An 18,346-nucleotide genomic window follows, 5' to 3' on the forward strand; every position below is an offset into this window, starting at 1 on the left:
GGATCGTACCCAATATGCCACATTGGTGGGCATGGAAAATATGGGCTGAAGGGCCTGTGTCTGCCCTGTACGGTGCTGTGACTGGAATACCGGAGTAGACTTCCCCTCATTCCATGGGATCTAACCTTGCTCACCAACCACTTTGGCACATGAAGGAAAGCCGGCTGAAAGTCCATGCGTTCATTTACTGCACAGGGTCCATCCTGAGATGGATAAACCAGCAGTCCGATGCATGGGGTGCCTGTCGACCATTTAATATTTGTCAACATGCATGTCATTCTGATCACCATCAATGCCATTGAGGGGGGACTGGAAGATGGAACAGTACAGCATAGGAATAGGCCCTTCAGTCCACAACTCTGCTTCAACCATGATACCCCGCTGAGTTCCTTCAGCACTTTGTGTTAGAACATAGAACAGAGCAGTGAACATCTAAAGTAAACTTTCCCCATCTCACCTTATAGCAATGATGTCTCGTGTCGGGGAAAAGGATCTGTCTGCCGTGTCTAGGCCTCTCATAATTTTATTTACTTCCTATCAAGCCTCCCCTCAACATCCAACGTTCCAGAGTCTCTCCAACGTCTCCCTATAGCTGAAACCCTCTAATTCAGGCATGATTCTGGTAAACCTCCTCTGCACCCTCTACAATGCCTCAACATCCTTCCTGTAATGGGGCAAGCAGACCTGCATGCCATACTCCCACAGTGGGCTGACCTGCGTTCTGTAAAGCTGCAGATTCCAGTATTGGGAGTTTCTTGTGTCCCGTGATGCCAATCCTCCTGGCTTTATCCTTGGTCTTTGGCGTCCAGTCTGAAGCAATTGCACCTGTTCCACTCCTGAAGGGCAGAATTACGCATGCCTGTGGAATTCTAGGAATCCGGGAATGTGCCCAATGCAAGGGGCAGCCGCCGGAGTTCATGAGGAATGTGGGAGGAATCTCCCAGCTGCTGCATTGAGACCAGGGCAGCAGAGAGAGAGCCTCTGAACTGTGACATTGAATCCTCTCAGGCTGACACCTACTCCCCCCTGGGGCCACTCCGTCTCTGGAATCTGACTGAAGAACCCAGCAGCATCGGAAATGAGCTGCGGATGGGAGTTGGTGATGGGAGCTGTGGATGGGAGCTGTGGATGGGAGCTGTGGATGGGAGCTGTGGATGGGAGTTGGTGATGGGAGTTGTGGATGGGAGCTGTGGATGGGAGTTGTGGATGGGAGAGTTGTGGATGGGAGTTGTGGATGGGAGTTGTGGATGGGAGTTTGGTGTGGATGGGAGTTGGTGATGGGAGTTGGTGATGGGAGTTGGTGATGGGAGTTTGGTGATGGGAGCTGTGGATGGGAGCTGTGGATGGGAGATGGTGATGGGAGCTGTGGATGGGAGCTGTGGATGGGAGATGGGAGATGGTGATGGGAGCTGTGTGATGGGAGCTGTGGATGGGAGTTGTGGATGGGAGTTGGTGATGGGAGTTGTGGATGGGAGTTGTGGATGGGAGTTGGTGATGGGAGCTGTGGATGGGAGTTGTGGATGGGAGTTGTGGATGGGAGTTGTGGATGGGAGTTGTGGATGGGAGTTGTGGATGGGAGTTGTGGATGGGAGTGGATGGGAGTTGGGATGGGAGTTGTGGATGGGAGTTGTGGATGGGAGTTGTGGATGGGAGTTGTGGATGGGAGCTGTGGATGGGAGCTGTGGATGGGAGTTGGTGATGGGAGTTGTGGATGGGAGTTGGTGATGGGAGCTGGGGATGGGAGCTGTGGATGGGAGCTGTGGATGGGAGTTGGTGATGGGAGCTGGTGATGGGAGCTGTGGATGGGAGTTGTGTGATGGGAGCTGTGGGATGGATGGTTGTGGATGGGAGTTTGGATGGGAGTTGGGATGGGAGTGGTGTGGAGGTGGGATGGGAGTTGGTGGATGGGAGTTGGTGATGGGAGTTGTGGATGGGAGTTGGTGATGGGAGTTGGTGATGGGAGTTGTGGATGGGAGTTGTGGATGGGAGTTGGTGATGGGAGTTGTGGATGGGAGTTGTGGATGGGAGTTGTGGATGGGAGTTGGTGATGATGGGAGTTGGGGATGGGAGTTGGTGATGGGAGTTGTTGATGGGAGTTGTGGATGGGAGTTGGTGATGGGAGTTGGGGATGGGAGCTGTGGATGGGAGTTGGTGATGGGAGTTGGTGATGGGAGTTGGTGGATGGGAGTTGGGAGGTGGATGGGAGTGATGGGAGTTGTGGATGGGAGTTGGTGATGGGAGTTGTGGATGGGAGTTGGTGATGGGAGTTGGTGATGGGAGTTGTGGATGGGAGTTGGTGATGGGAGTTGGTGATGGGAGTTGGTGATGGGAGTTGTGGATGGGAGTTGATGGGAGTTGTGGATGGGAGTTGTGGATGGGAGTTGGTGATGGGAGCTGTGGATGGGAGTTGTGGATGGGAGCTGTGGATGGGAGTTGGTGATGGGAGTTGGGGATGGGAGCTGTGGATGGGAGTTGGTGATGGGAGCTGTGGATGGGAGTTGGTGATGGGAGTTGGTGATGGGAGTTGTGGATGGGAGTTGGTGATGGGAGCTGTGGATGGGAGCTGTGGATGGGAGCTGTGGATGGGAGTTGGTGATGGGAGCTGTGGATGGGAGTTGGTGATGGGAGCTGGGGATGGGAGCTGTGGATGGGAGCTGTGGATGGGAGCTGGTGATGGGAGCTGGGGATGGGAGCTGGAGATGGGAGTTGGAGATGGGAGCTGTAGATGGGAGCTGTAGATGGGAGTTGTGGATGGGAGTTGTGGATGGGAGCTGTGGATGGGAGCTGTAGATGGGAGCTGTGGATGGGAGTTGGTGATGGGAGCTGTGGATGGGAGCTGTGGATGGGAGCTGTGGATGGGAGTTGGTGATGGGAGCTGTGGATGGGAGTTGTGGATGGGAGCTGTGGATGGGAGCTGTGGATGGGAGCTGTAGATGGGAGCTGTGGATGGGAGTTGGTGATGGGAGCTGGTGGATGGGAGTTGTGGATGGGAGCTGTAGATGGGAGCTGTGGATGGGAGCTGTGGATGGGAGCAGCCCCCACTCTGGCCACTTGGTCTCTTCAAATACCTTCTCTCATTGACCACCACATGCTGAAGTAACTCAGCATACTGGCCAGGAATATATTTTCCTTTTCTCCAGAACATATGCTGAGTTACTCCAGCATTTCTTGTCTACTTTTGGTTTCAAACAGTATCTACACTTCCTTCCTACACATAGAACAGTACGACACAGGAACGGGCTCTTCAGCCACAATGTTTGTGCCAAACATGATGCCAAGATAAACTGATCTCATCTGTCTACATGATCCTCATCCCTCCATTCCCTGCTCATCCAGGTGCCTATCCAAAAGCAACTATTGTATCTGCCTCCACCACCACCCCTGGCAATGTGTTCTAGGCCCCCACCACTATCTGTAAACATCTCCTCTAAACTATCCCTCTCTCACTTTACACCTATGTCCTCTAGTGTTGGATATTTTCACTGTCAACTCTTATTATTTTATATACTTCTATCAAGTCTGCCCTCAACCTCTGAGTGGCAGAATAAACTTTCCCAAGTCTATCCAACCGCTTCCTGTAGCTGAAACCCTCCAACCCAGGCAGCTTTCTGGTCAACCTGCTCTGCACTCTATCCAAAACCTCCACATCCTCCTGTAATGGGTTGACCAGAACTGCATGCAATACTCCAGATGCAGCCTAATGGGCCGCTAATAAAACTCATGGAAGTACGTAGCGGGTACGTCGGAGCTTGTGACGCCTCTTAGCGGCTCGTAACGCTAACGGCAGGTACTCGGGAAACGCGGTAAGCTCGGGACGACTCGTGAAGATTTTTCAACATGTTAAAAAATGTCCACGAGAGCCCAAGTACCTACGAGCGGCTATTACCGTAATTTTCCGAGTTCGAATCAGGGGAAACTCGGGAGAACTCTCGAATTAGCTCGTACAGTGGGACAGCCCCATAAGTCCTATAGAGCTGCATCATGACTTCCTGGCTCTTATATTTAATACAATGGGGTAGAAGTACATTGAAGAGTACCTGCACAGACCCTTCGGCCACCTTGTCCATGCCGCCCATTGTCATACTGAGCTAGTTCAATTTTCCCGCATTTAGCTAATATCCCTCTAAACCCTTGTATCTATATATATGTCCAAATGTCTTTTGTTGTGCTCCCATCTGCCACAGTGTGCCAAACTGTGTAGCACTTTCAAACACCACTTTCCTGTTGGTATTAGACCTCCAGAAAGACAGAAAAGTACAGATGCTGGAAATCTCGAACAAAAAGCAGAGTTTGAGGAAGGACATTCTTGTTGTTGAGGGAGTACAGCTTAGGTTCATGAATTCCCGGAATGGCGGGACTGTCATATGATGAAAGAATGGAGTGACTGGGCTTGTGTTCACTGGAATTTAGAAGGATGAGAGGGTATCTTACAGAAACATATAAAATTATTAAGGGATTGAACACGCTTGATGCAGGAAACATGTTCCCGATGTTGGGGGAGTCCAGAACCAGGGGCCACAGTTTAAGAATAAGGGATGTGCCATTTAGAAAGGAGATAAGGCAAACCTTTTTCACACAGAGAGTTGTGAATTTGTGGAATTCTCTGCCTCAGGAGACAGTGGAGGCCGATAAACTAGATGCATTCAAGAGTTAGATAGAGCTCTTAAAGATAGCGAAGTCAAGGGGTATGAGGAGGTGGGAGGAGTCAAAGGAGAAGTTGTTGAGCGTCAGGACCAGCTCTGCTAGGCACACGAGATTATTGGTAGACGGAAATTGGCTGGCTCTGCGGTCGACTAAGAAACGGAGGGTTTTAAGACTCTCCTGGTGAGGGATGGAGTTGTAGAGTGACTGGACATCCATGGTAAAGATGAGGGAGTGGGAACCTGGAAAACGGAAGTCATGGAGGAGACAAAGAGCGTGTGAGGTGTCTTGGACATAGGCCTGAAGAAGGGTCTTGGCCCGAAACGTCGCCCATTCCTTCTCTCCAGAGACGCTGCCTCACCCGCTGAGTTACTCCAGCATTTTGTGTCTACCTTCGGTACGGGAAGGCAGGAACAGGGTAGTTTTTATGATTGATCAGCCATGATCACATTGAATGGCGGTGCTGCCTCAAAGGGCCGAATGGTCTACTCCTGCACCCGTTGTCTATATGACCGCCACTAACTCTGCGTCTGTCCTCTGATAGGAGAGGATGCGTCGGGAGCAAGAGGAGGCCACACGGCGGCTGGAGGAGGAGGAGGCAGAGGTGAGGAGAATGATTGGCCCAGTGAGCAAGAGGGATGGAGAACTGGACTGGCTTACAGGGGAGTGAGGACTTACCATGAGAGTGAGAGGGAAGAAGTGCTGCAGGAACTCGGAGTCAGGCAGCATCTGCGGACGCAATGGACACAGGACATTTCCGGTTGGGACCCTTCCTCAGGCTGATGCAGTTCTGGGGGAAATGTGGAAAATAGTGGTGTGGGCGGGACAAGGCTGGCAGTCATGATGCAGCTCTTTTGGAATTTGGTTAGGCCGTATTTGGTGTATTGTGTGCAGTTCTGGTCACCACATTACAGGAAAGATGTGGAGGCTTTGGAGAGGGTGCAGATGACGCTTGCCAGAATGATGCCTGGATTAGAAGGTTTCAGCTACAGGGAGAAATTGGACACACGGATTGTTTTTTTCTCTGGAATGTCCCAGGATGAGGGGAGAGTTAACAGAAGTATATAATATTACTCTGTCGGAAGGAGAGGCAGATGCTGGTTTATACCGAAGATAGATATAAAATGCTGGAGTTACACGGCGGGTCAGGCAGCATCTCTGGAGAAAAAGAGTAGGTGATGTTCCGGGTCGGAACCTTTTTTCAGTGAAAGAAAAGGTGGGAGGAATAGCCTGGAGGCGAGAAAAGGCCAGAACAAATCAGGGTCGGTAACAGATGACCTCAGGAAGGGTGGAGCCCAGAATGGCCCAATGTTGGCTGTGGAAGGTGTGATAACAAGAGGGATACAAGGATGTGACAGAGCAACAATGGATACAAGGATGAGTGGGGCAGAGGGGACTTCAGCTGCTACTTGAAATTAGGGATATCGGTGTTAGATAGGGTAGACAGCCAGAACCTTTTTTCTAAAGCTGGAATTGGCCAAGATAGGATGGCATTTTTAAGGTGAGGGGGGATTTTAATGGCGATGTGCAGGGCAAATGTTTTTACACAGGGTGGTTAGGGCCTGGATCACACTGGCAGAGGTGGTAGTGGAGGTAGATATGACAGTGGCATTTAAGAGGTTGCTAGATAGGTGCATGGAAGTGCAGGGAATAGATGTGGATCATATACAGGTAGATCAGTTCACTTTAACTTAGCGACATGTTTGGCACAAACATTGTGGGCCGAAGGGCCTGTTCCTGTGCTGTACTGTTCTGTGTCTATGTTCTAGGTGATACAGTGCATTCAGAAAGTATTCAGACCCCTTCACATTTTCCACATTTTGTAACGTTACAGCCTTATTCTAAAATGGATTACATTCTTTTTTTTTTATCATCAATCTACACACAATACCTCATAATAAAAAAGCAAAAACAAGCGTTTAGAAATTTTTGCAAAGTAATTGAAAAGAAATAACTGAAGTATCACATTTACTTAAGTATTCAGACCCCTTACTCAATTCTTTGTTGAGGCACCTTTGGCAGCGATTACAGCCTCAAGTCTTCTTGGGTACGATGTCACAAGCTTGGCACACCTGTATTTGGGTAATTTCTCCCATTCTTCTCTGCAGATCCTCTCAAGCTCTGTCAGGTTGGACGGGGAGCGTCGATGCACAGCTATTTTCAGGTCCCTCCAGAGATATTCGATCGGGTTCAAGTCTGGGCTCTGGCTGGGCCACTCAAGGACATTCACAGACTTGTCACAAAGCCACTCCTGCGTTGGCTTGGCTGTGTGCTTAGGGTCATTGTCCTGTTGGAATATGAACCTCAGCCCCAGCCTGTGGTCCAGAACGCTCTGGAGCAGGTTTTCATCAAGGATCTCTCTGTACTTTGCTCCGTTCATCTTTCCCTCGATCCTGACTAGTCACCTAGTTCCAGTCGCTGAAAAACATCCCCACAGCACGATGCTGCCACCACCATGCTTCACCGTAGGTATGGTATTGGACTGGTGATGAGTGGTGCCTGGTTTCCTCAAGACGTGACGCTTGGCACTCAGGCCAAAGAGTTCAATCTTGGTTTCATCAGACCAGAGAATCTCCTTTAGGTGCCTTTTGGCAAACTCCAAGTGGGTTGCTATGTGCCATTCACTGAGGAGTGGCTTCTGTCTGGCCACTACCATAAAGGCCTGATTGGTGGAACACTGCAGATATAGTTATCCTTCTGCAAGTTTCTCCCATCTCCACAGAGGAACTCTGGAGCTCTGTCAGAGTGACCATCGGGTTCTTGGTCACTCCCTGACCAAGGCCCTTCTCCCCCAATTGCTCAGTTTGGCCGGGCGGCCAGCTCTATGAAGAGTCCTGGTGGTTCCAGTTCTTACATTTAATAATGACGGAGACCACTGTGCTCTTCGAGATCTGCAATGCTGCAGAAATAGTTTTATACGCTTCCCCAGATCTGTGTCTTGACACAATCCCATGTCGGAGGTCTACAGACATAGCAAAGGGTCGGAATACTTATGTAAATGTGATATTTCCGTTATTTCTTTTTAATTACTTTGCAAAAATTTCAAAACACCTGTGGCAGGGTGGTGGATCAGATGGGTGAACACCAGGGTGGGGAGGGGCAAGGGATAGGGGGTAAAGCTGATTGTGTGCGGTGTCCATTGGTGTGGGTTCTCCCTGCCGCAAGCAGAGCCCCTTGTGTGTTCATCTTCCTCCACCTTCACCCTGTCTTTGTTACAGAATCCCACGACCGAACCCCTCAAACTGGACTACAGAACCCTGGCAGCCTTGCCCAGCACTGGCATACAAAGGGTTAGCCGGGTAAGGCAGTATGTGTATGCACAAAGGTGTACGTTTTGGGCATGTGTATGTGAGCATGTTCATGTGTGCATGTCTGTTTGGGCACGTTCATGGGAGGGTGTGTGTGGGCATTTTCATGGGGATGTGTGTGGGAGTGAGTGTCTGTGTGTGAGTGTGAGCCCTGTACCGATGTTGCTTCCCAAATAGCAACGCTCACACTTGTCAGAGTTGGATTCCTGTCACTGGTCTGTGGCCCATTTCCCTGGTTCATACAGACCCTGTCCTGGTGGAATCTCTGATGACAACATTCTCATCCAGATACGTGGAGAGACTGGATGGGCTGGGTGTGTTTCCCAGGGGTGGAGGAGGCTGAGAGATAATTGGAGAGAGTGGTTAAAATGATGAGTGCGGTAGAGAGGGCAGACAATTGAAATCTTGTGTGTAGGGTGGGACTGTTAGATGAGAGCGTGGGTTTCAGGTGAGAGGTGGGCATGCTAGACAGGGAATGGTGCTTGAAGTCTGAGGGGATACACAGGGAAATGGGAGCTGTTCTGGTAGGCATGAAGATAGTATGTCTCTATGACGTCCGTGTGGGATCCAACTGTGGTTCTTAGTTTAGTTTAGTTTAGTGATACAGCATGGAAGCAGGCCCTTCGGCCCACCGAGTCTGTGCCAACCAGCGATCACCCGTACACTAGTTCTATCCACAACACACTAGGGACAATTTACAGAAGCTAATTAACCTGCACATCTTTGGAATGTGGGAGGAAACTGGAGCACCTGGAGAAAGCCCACGCAGTCACAGGGAGAACGTACAAACTCCATACAGAGAGCACCCGTAGTCAAGATGGAACCCGGGTCTCTGGCTGTGAGGCAGCAACTCTACCGCTGCGCCACCGTGCCTTGCTGGACATGAACATAGTGGGCCGAAGGGCCTGCTCTGTGCTGAACGACTAACGTCGTGTATACGGTACATATGGCATCCGTGACTCCCAAACATGGGTCAGGAGAGGGAGGGGGGGTGTTTGGGACAAGGAGGTTGGAGCAGGCTGGATGGGGTTACAGAGAAATGACATATTCCTCACTCTACTCAGTGGCACAGTCACACAGCACGCAAATAGGCCCTTCAGCCCAACGCCTCCCTGCTGACCCAGAAGCGCAGATTGTGCCCATGTTCCTGGAGGTTTGAGGTGGGAGACGGATTGCATTTTAGAGCCAGCTGTCAAACACTGGGGAATGCCGAGCTGGACAACAGCCGCACTGTGCGCTGTGGAATGCAGTCGTCACCTGGGGCCCCAGCGAGCTGTGGGTTTCATGGTCAACCCCTGCACCTGCTGCCTGTGGGTGTCTGTACTCACACACACACCCACTGTGTGGACAGATCTCTCCCCGCACAGCCCAGGACAGGGAGCAGAACTCTCCCTGCACGGCCCGTGACCGAGGACAGACCGCTCCCTGCACAGCCCAGGCACCCCCACGCTCAGCACTGGGAGCCAGGCCCACTGCGAGGTAGGGACATCGGGGATGGGGGGGTTGGAGTGTGTGGGGTTGGAGTGAAGGGTGAGGGGTGGGCTGTGGTTATGGGAGTGAGGGGTGGTTATGGGGGTGGGGTGTGGTTACGGGTAGTGAGGTGTGGTTAGGGGGGTGGGTGAGTAAGTGGGGTGGTGGGGTGAGTTTTTAGGTGTGGTTAGGGGGTGGTGTGGGTAGGGGGGGTGAGGTGTGGTTAGGGAGGTTGGGGTCTGGTTAGGCGGGTGAGGGGGGGGGTGAGGTGGTTAGGGGGGTGGAGTGTGGTTAGGGAGGTTGGGGTCTGGTTAGGCAGGTGAGTGGCGGGGTGAGGTGGTTAGGGGGTTGTATGTGACTATGGGGTTGTGGTGGTTGGGAAGGGTGGGGTGGTTATGGGGGTGAGGTGGTTATGGGGTGGTGAGGTTAGGGAGTGGTGTGTGGCTCTGGGGGTGAGGTGCTTGGGGGGGGTGGGGTGTGGTTAGGGAGTGGTGTGTGGCTCTGGGGGGTGAGGTGGTTGGGGGTGTGGGTGTGGTTAGGAGGGTGCGGGGGTGTCAGGGTAACAGCTTATAGGGGCGGATGGTGTGGGGGAGGTGGAGTTGGTGATGGGGGGGGGGGGGGGGGGGGGTGGTTTGGTGGGAGTGTTCAATAGTCAATCAATCAATAGTCAATAGTCAATTTAATTGTCATTTGGACCCCTTGAGGTCCAAACGAAATGCCGTTTCTGCAGCCATACATTACAAACAAATAGACCCCAGACACAACATAATTTACATAAACATCCATTATATCGCTGTGATGGAAGGCCAAATAAACTTATCTCTCCACTGCACTCCCCCCCCGATGTCAGAGTCAAAGTCAAATCCCCCGGCTGTCGATGGCGATTGTCCCGCGGCCATTAAAGCCACGCCGGGTGATGCGAGGTCGCACACCGGGTCTTGGTGTTAGAGCCCCCGGCGTGCGCTCGCAGAGTCCCGCGGCCATTCCAAGCCGCGCGGGGCAGTGATGTAGGCCCCGCTCCAGGAGCTCTTCGACCCCCCAACTCGGGCGGGAGAAGTCGCCGTTGCAGGAGCCCAGAAAAGTGGTCTCCCTCCAGGGACCCGCGGGCTCCCGGTGCCGCCGTCCGCAGACCCGCAGTTGCAGCCTCCGAATCTCCGGAGGTCGGGCCGCAGCAGCAGCAGCGCTCCACCACCGCTCCACCCGCTCCGGACTCGGCCAGCTCCACGATGGTGAGGTGAGGTGAGTCGTCGGCACCAGAGTCCCCGGCTTCTTCTGTTGGAGGCCGCACCTCATTACAGCCCCAACGATAACGGAGACCCGGCAAGAAAAGGTCGGGTGTCCCGTGCAGGGAGAGATTTAAAAGTCTTCCCCCCCCCCCCCCCCCCACCCCCACCCCCACCCCCCCACACACACACCCCAACATAAAATAAGAAAAACTACATTAAAACACAGACAAAAAATAATAAAAACGCGGACGGGCTGCAGAGGCCGCTGCTGACCAGAGTCGCGCCGCCTACCGGTGTTGAGAGGAAGGGTGTGCGCTTGTTCCTGGCACTGTGCTGTGTGACATCCCAGTGCACACAAGGTCACACCTTGCTGTTGTGTAGTGAGATCACCACGTGTACTCTGCACAAGTTCAGCGTGGCTGTGTGAGTGGCCAGAGTGCCATGTATTGGTGGGGGTGGGTAGAGCCGTCTGGGTCAGAGCTGCTGGAGTGTGGAGTGGGCAGGGTCGCTAGGGGAGGGGTCAGGATGTTGAGACCTAGGGGGTGGGTAGTGTGTCTAAACGCTCACTGTCCATCTCTGACCTCAGCTGAGTGCAGGAGCGGCTGCGATGGAGACCCAGTGTGGACCCCCTCCCCACCCGTCATGGGGATGCGCCTCAGAGTGGGGGTCTGGCACCAAGATGCCCCCGGACTGTGATGTAGACCATGGGGCTGGTGTCAGCGCGCTGCCTGTCACCCCCGGCAGAGGGACACAAACCGTGGGTAGTGGGCAGAGAACGCCCACCCTCACCAGCCCAGCACCACACAAGGACAGTGGGCAGAGAGTGCCCACCCTCACCAGCCCAGCACCACACAAGGACAGTGGGCAGAGAGTGCCCAGCCCAGCACTGGACCAGGAGGAAGAGGTGCTGATTGAACTGCAGCCCATCCCCTTCCACCAGAACCCCTTTGTGCTGGGCAACGTGAGGTGGAGGGGGAGCCCGGTGGGCAGAGTCCAGGCAAGCACACACCCCGCAGACATGGACCAGGGAACCCTGGCATGGCTTGTCCTGGCCTGGTTCCAGCGTGTGGGCATGCTCATGTACACGTGTGTGCTCCAGCATGTGTGTGCACGTCTGTCCCAGGTTAAGGTTTATTATGGTCACATGGACCAAGGTACAGTCAATGTTTTGCATGCTATCCAATCAGATCAGCTAACACCATCAATCACGCCAAATTCAAGTACTATAGATGTAGCATAGTGTAGAATATCGTTGTCAGCCTCTGTCAATGTCCGTGTGTGGCCCAACCCATCCTGGCTGGACCCTGGGCACAGAGAAGTACATGATCCTGCACGTATCTGCAGATCTGCTAGTGATTGTGCATGTGTATGTCCGTGTTTGTGTATGATCATGCATGTGTGTTCATACTGTGGTGTGATTGTGTGTGTGACTGTGCAGTTGTGTACACAAATGCATGCTTTGGCTTGTCTGCATGGGCGGGTGAGGGGGTGCAGGGGCTGTGGGAGGGGACGGGGGGTGGGGGAGGGTGAAGGTGAAGGGGTGCAGGGGCTGTGGGAGGGGCTGGGGGGGGGGGTTGCATGGGAGGGTGAAGGCGTTCCGGGGCTGTGGGAGGGGCTGGGGTGGGGGGGGGGGGGGGGGGTGGTGCAGGGGCTGTAGGAGAGGGTGGGGGGAGGGACCATGGCTGGGCATGTGGGGGGTGGGGAGGTGGGATGGAGGGGCCATGGCTCGGTGTGTAGGAGACGGAGTGGGGGTGAGGGAGGGGATGGAGGGTTCAGGGGGCATTCCCGGCCTCAGTGGGGAGCCAACAGGCGGACTTGTGTTGTTCTGTTTCCCAGCCGCCCAGCTCCAGCAACAGTCCGGTTTGTGGAAGCAGTGTCCCGCGGGAATTCACCAGCTCACCCACCCTCCAGCTGGTAGGTTCACTCACCGCGCTACCGTGGGGGTACAGTGGGATAGTGGGTGTACACGTACTGTGGGTGTACACCCACTGTGGTACATGTACTGTACTGCTTTTTTTAATACAAATACTTTTATTCAGAAAACAAAACCAAACATACAAAAAAGTAACACGATCAAAACGGCCTTTGTGGCAGTTTACAAAACAACAGTCACCAATTTTAAAATAACGTCATCCTCATCAGTTATACACTCGACCTCCCGTGGCGAGCTGTGTTCACGGAAGGCATCCAGAGTCCCCGTGGACACCGTGTGTTCCCTCTCCAGAGACACACGGGCACGGATGTAGGCCCGGAAAAGGGGCAGGCACCCAATCCCGGTGCAGCCGTCGACCACCCGCTGCCTGGACCCGTGAATGGCCAACTTGGCCAGGACCAGGAGCAGACGGACAGGGAGATCCCCCTCTTCCCTCACGACCCTCCCCCCTCTGTAGTACACACACTGTGGGTGACATGTACTGTGGGAGTGCTCGAGGCTACACCCTCATACCATGCGCTGGCAGCATGTGGCAGCTCATCGCATCACCACCAACCTCTGTCTTGTCTTTCTCTCCCCCCAGGATCTGCCAGTACACAGAAACATCAGGGCCAAGTCTGCCACTGAGGTGAGTCCCTGTGTGGCGAGTTAGTCTGTCTCAGACACACTGCGCTGGGCAGTGGGGCTATGGGCATTGTGCGTTATAAGGCAGCGTTGGTTAGCCTGGTGTGGCAGGTTAGTCTCAGACACACTGTGCTGGGCTATGGGCGTTGTGCTTTATAAGGCAGCGTTAGTTAGCCTGGTGTGGCAGGTTAGTCTCAGACACACTGTGCTGGGCAGTGGTGCTATGGGCGTTGTGCGTTATAAGGCAGCGTTAGTTAGCCTGGTGTGGCAGGTTAGTCTCAGACACACTGTGCTGGGCTATGGGCGTTGTGCGTTATAAGGCAGCGTTGGTTAGCCCGGTGTGGCAGGTTAGTCTCAGATACACTGTGCTGGGCAGTGGGTGTTGTGCTTTATAAGGCAGCGTTAGTTAGCCTGGTGAGCCAGGTGCACCAGGCTGAGTGAAGTTCAGAATCAACAGTACACATGGTCATGGAGGGAGGGACAGGCTGGAACGTAAGACACTGAGGAGTGACCTCACAGAGGCCTGTTTGTACAGTACAACTCTGTCTTTAGAGAGAACAACACAGTTATATTGCACAAACAGGCCCTTCAGCCCAACAGTGCATGCTGGTCTATCTGCTCACGTTACATCTGCCTCCCTTTGGGACAAACACTCTCTCAGCCGTTCCTATGCGGGTGCCCTTGTTCCGAGGGGCGAGGAGTAGAGGAAAGGTGGGTCAGTCCGTGTGACAGGGCAGTGGACCTGCGTGTGTAGGACACGCGTGTTTAGGATCGTGTATGTCCAAGGCTGTTAGTATGTCAGAATGTGTCTGACTGTGTACTTGGTGTCGTGCGAGTCCGTGGTGCTATGCATATCTGCCCATATACGTGAAGCCAGGCGTGTCAGTGCATGTCTGCCCGTGTACGTGTGGCCAGGCGTGTCCATGCGTGTCTGCCCGTGTAAGTGTGCTTGCGTGTCTGCCCGTGTACATATGTCCGTGCGTGTCTGCCCGTGTACATGTGTCCGTGCGTGTCTGCCCGTGTACGTGTGTCCGTGCGTATCTGCCCGTGTACGTGTGTCCGTGCATGTCTGCCCGTGTACGTGTGTCCGTGCGTGTCTGCCCGTGTACGTGTGTCCGTGCGTGTCTGCCCGTGTGCGTGTGTCCGTGCGTGTCTGCTTGCGTGTCTGCCCGTGTACATATGTCCGTGCGTGTCTGCCCGTGTACGTGTGTCCGTGCGTGTCTGCCGGTGTACGTGTGTCCGTGCGTATCTGCCCGTGTACGTGTGTCCGTGCATGTCTGCCCGTGTACGTGTGTCCGTGCGTGTCTGCCCGTGTACGTGTGTCCGTGCGTGTCTGCCCGTGTACCGTGTGTCCGTGCGTGTCTGCCCGTGTACGTGTGTCCGTGCGTGTCTGCCCGTGTACGTGTGTCCGTGCGTGTCTGCCCGTGTACGTGTGGGCGTGCGGGTCTGCCCGTGTACGGGGGTCCGTGCGGGTCTGCCCGTGTACGTGTGTCCGTGCGTGTCTGCTCGTGTACATGTGTCCGTGCGTGTCTGCCCGTGTACGTGTGTCCGTGCGTGTCTGCCCGTGTACGTGTGTCCATGCGGGTCTGCCCGTGTACGTGTGTCCGTGCTTGTCTGCCCGTGTACGTGTGTCCGTGCGTGTCTGCCCGTGTACGTGTGTCCGTGCGGGTCTGCTCGTGTACGTGTGTCCGTGCGGGTCTGCTCGTGTACGTGTGTCCGTGCGTGTCTGCCCGTGTACGTGTGTCCATGCGTGTCTGCCCGTGTACGTGTGTGTGTACGTGTGTCCGTGCGTGTCTGCCTGTGTCCGTGCGTGTATGCCCGTGTACGTGTGTCCGTGCGTGTCTGCCCGTGTACGTGTGTCCGTGCGTGTATGCCCGTGTACGTGTGTCCGTGCGTGTCTGCCCGTGTACGTGTGTCCGTGCGGGTCTGCCAGTGTACGTGTGTCCGTGCGGGTCTGCTCGTGTACGTGTGTCCGTGCGTGTCTGCCCGTGTACGTGTGTCCGTGCGTGTCTGAATGTGTACATATGGCTGTGCATGTCTGACCGTGTATACGTGTACTTGCTCATGTCAGCCGCTTCCCACAAATCCTTAAATTGCGGCTGGCGCCGGGAGCAGGACATGGCCTCGCTTGCTGCGCTGGGTGACACTGCATGGCATTCATTGCCCGGTCCGTGTCTTTCAATGTAGACCGGACAGTGAGGAGACCAGCTCAAGAGCAAAGATAGAGTGGAGTGGGTCAGCGGGAAATGGGTAACAGGACAGCGGGCAGTGGAGATTATTCCTGTGTCAGCGCAAATAACCTCAATTGGTCCCTTGATTGCACTGACACAGGAGTAAGCTCCACTGCCCGCTGTCCTGTTATCCATCGCCCGCTGACCCGCTCTTGAGCTGGTCTGGTCTACATTGAGAGACCGGGCAGTGAATGTTGTGCAGTGTTACCCAGCGCAGCAAGTGAGGCCATGTCCTGCTCCTGGCGGCAGTCGCAATTTGAGGATTTACGGGAAGCGGCTGACATGAGTGAGGCCGGCGAGCGGCAGGAGAGAGGAGAGAGGCCGCTACTTCCCTCCCTGGCCACAATGCGGTGGCATCGCGCCCGGAGCCAGTGAGTTGCTGGAATGATCCACGACCCCCTTCTTCTCAAAGCTTCTGCCCTCTCTGCAACTTTACCCCTGGCCAGATCCCCACATGCTGTGAAAGGAACTCTTCCCGTTCCCCCGTCCCCAGCGGCGCTGTCCTTTTACAGTCGCTTGCCACTTTACAGCCACTTCCCATCAGCTGCCAGCAATGAGGGATAGACTTGACATCGTTCTTGATGGTGCTATACTGAGGGATAGCCAAGTTTATCTTTCTTGGCTAACAACCTAACAACCTAACCTTCGACCTCCTAGACACAGGTACATTTTCGTGACTTATTTTTGGGTTAAAAATAGCGTCTTTTTGGTGTGAAATACGGTATTAAAAAACATATGGCTGAAAGAAATGTACTCTCCTTGTCATTGACGGTTTGAAGCAGCGTGGACGGCAAGTCAGCTGCGCACACTTTCCCATATTACATGCATTGCGGATGTAAGGCACGGGGAATTATGCTTAACTAAGAGATCGATCTCAGGTAGGCATAATTCTCCCGTGCCTTTACTATTTATATTTAATAATTACCATTTTATAATTTTGGTCGGGGTAGGCACTGTCTACCCTGATGGCACGTGCCTGGTGTACGTGTGGCCATGCGTGTCTGACCCCCTCCCCGGTCTCTTTGGCAGCCCTGTTCCCCTGGCGGCCCCAACAGCCCGGAGCAGCAGTCGTTCCGCGAGCGGCAGCAATACTTTGAGATGGAGGTGAGGCCACTGGCCACCGACAGGCCCAAGCGAGTCTCCCTCGTCGCTGAGGACGACCTGAGGAAGATGAGGGAGGAGGAGGGTGAGTCTGGACACCCACTCTACGCACCAACTGTCCCGTCTTCATATCCCTCCCCTCACACACACCTCCTCTCCCATTGCCTCATCCCCACCCCACTCTCCCCTCCCAACTCTCTCCTCCCCCAACCGCAACTCTCTCCCCTCCCCCACCCCTCCCCCTTTCCCACTCTCGTCTCCCCCATTCTCCCCTCCCCCACCCTCCCCTTTCCCACTCTCGTCTCCCCCATTCTCCCCCCTCTCCCCTCCCCCACTCTCCCCCCTTTCCCACTCTCCCCACTCTCCCCCTCCCCCACTCTCCCCTCCCCCACTCTCTCCCCCCCCCCACTCTCCCCCTCCCCACTCTCTCCTCCCCACTCTCTCCTCCCCACTCTCTCCTCCCCAACCCCAACTCTCTCCCTCCCCCACTCTCCCCCCCTCCCCCACTCTCCCCTCCCCCACTCTCCCCTCTCCAACTCTCTCCCCTCCCCACTCTCTCCCTCCCCACTCTCCCCTCCCCACTCTCCCCTCCCCCACTCTCCCCTCCCCCCCACACTCTCCCCTCCCCCACTCATGTCAGGGACCCTGAAGCCCCTGTGTGTGTGTGTGGTTGGGGGGGCTTTGCCTGCGGGTGTGCGTGGGTACTGAGCATGTGTCCCGTGTCACGGACAGAGTGGAAGATGAGGCACGGTACGCCGGGGGTGGCGCTGCAGGAGGAGGAGGATGAGGAGGAGGAGGAGAGGAGAGCGGCTGAGCTCAGTGTTCAGGGCACGGTGGTGATCGAAGGCGTCGAGTACAAGATCGAGCGTGTGGACCGCAGCTTCCGGGACTCCCCGCCCACCGGGTACGTGTGTTCCTGTACACCCGTGTATGTCGCGTGTTCTATCACATGCCGCGTGACCCATGACACCACGTGTCCCCCCCACTCCGCATGTGTCCCCTCCACTCCGTGTGTCCCCCCCACTCCACATGTGTCCCCTCCACTCCGTGTGTGTGTCCCCTCCACTCCGTGTGTGTGTCCCCTGCACTCCACGTGTCCCCTGCACTCCACGTGTGTCCCCTCCACTCCACATGTATCCCCCCCACTCCACATGTGTCCCTCCACTCCGTGTGTGTCCCCCCACTCCATGTGTTCCCGTTGTTCCATGTGTCCCCCCACTCCACGTGTGTGTCCCCGTTGCTCCATGTGTCCTGTGTGGCCGATGCTGAGCCTGTATTTGATGGTGTCAGGACAGTGGAGGCAGATTTACTCTGGGTCTAATCCATGTGCTGCTTCCCCTCCCACTGCAATGTGCACACACCTCCCACCAGTCATCCTGCCCCGCACTCTCATCTACCATCCTCCAGTTTCCCATTTTACCTTTTCCCTCTCTTCTCCTCCCCTTCCACTCACATCCCTCCCTGCAGCTTTACATTTCACTCCTCCTCATCTCTCCTTATCTCGCCCTTTTGTCTCCTTTTCACCTCCAGCCGTCATTTATTCCACCCATCTGCTGATCCCCCACCTCACTGTATCCACCCGTCACTTGCCGGGTTTGTCCTGCCTCCCCACCTCTCTTTCCCCGCCCGCCTGCCTGTATCAATGTGAAGAAACATTGTCAGTTAATTCCCACCACAGATGCTGCCTGACCCGCTGTCTTCCCCCACTTTGTTCCTTGCACCACATTTGCTGCAGTTTTCTGTCTCTCTCCCCCTTCAGGACACTCACCCACTACCCACCTTCTGTTCGCCCCCCACCGTGACCCCATCCCC

General features: G+C 54.8%; 1 protein-coding gene across 1 annotated transcript in view; it reads left to right on the forward strand.

Annotated features, from left to right (window-relative positions):
- The window catches only part of scrib (scribble planar cell polarity protein), a 154,602-nt gene that overhangs the window by 115,291 nt on the left and 20,965 nt on the right, over positions 1–18,346 (forward strand). The window contains exons 29-34 of the mRNA XM_055665915.1: positions 5,186–5,245; positions 7,860–7,940; positions 12,482–12,559; positions 13,162–13,206; positions 16,463–16,619; positions 17,267–17,438. Of these exons, the coding sequence (XP_055521890.1) occupies positions 5,186–5,245; positions 7,860–7,940; positions 12,482–12,559; positions 13,162–13,206; positions 16,463–16,619; positions 17,267–17,438 (593 nt within the window). The remainder of the gene's footprint in view (positions 1–5,185; positions 5,246–7,859; positions 7,941–12,481; positions 12,560–13,161; positions 13,207–16,462; positions 16,620–17,266; positions 17,439–18,346) is intronic.

The sequence above is a fragment of the Leucoraja erinacea genome, chromosome 2 (genome assembly GCF_028641065.1).
Source record: "Leucoraja erinacea ecotype New England chromosome 2, Leri_hhj_1, whole genome shotgun sequence".
Lineage (NCBI taxonomy): Eukaryota > Metazoa > Chordata > Chondrichthyes > Rajiformes > Rajidae > Leucoraja > Leucoraja erinaceus.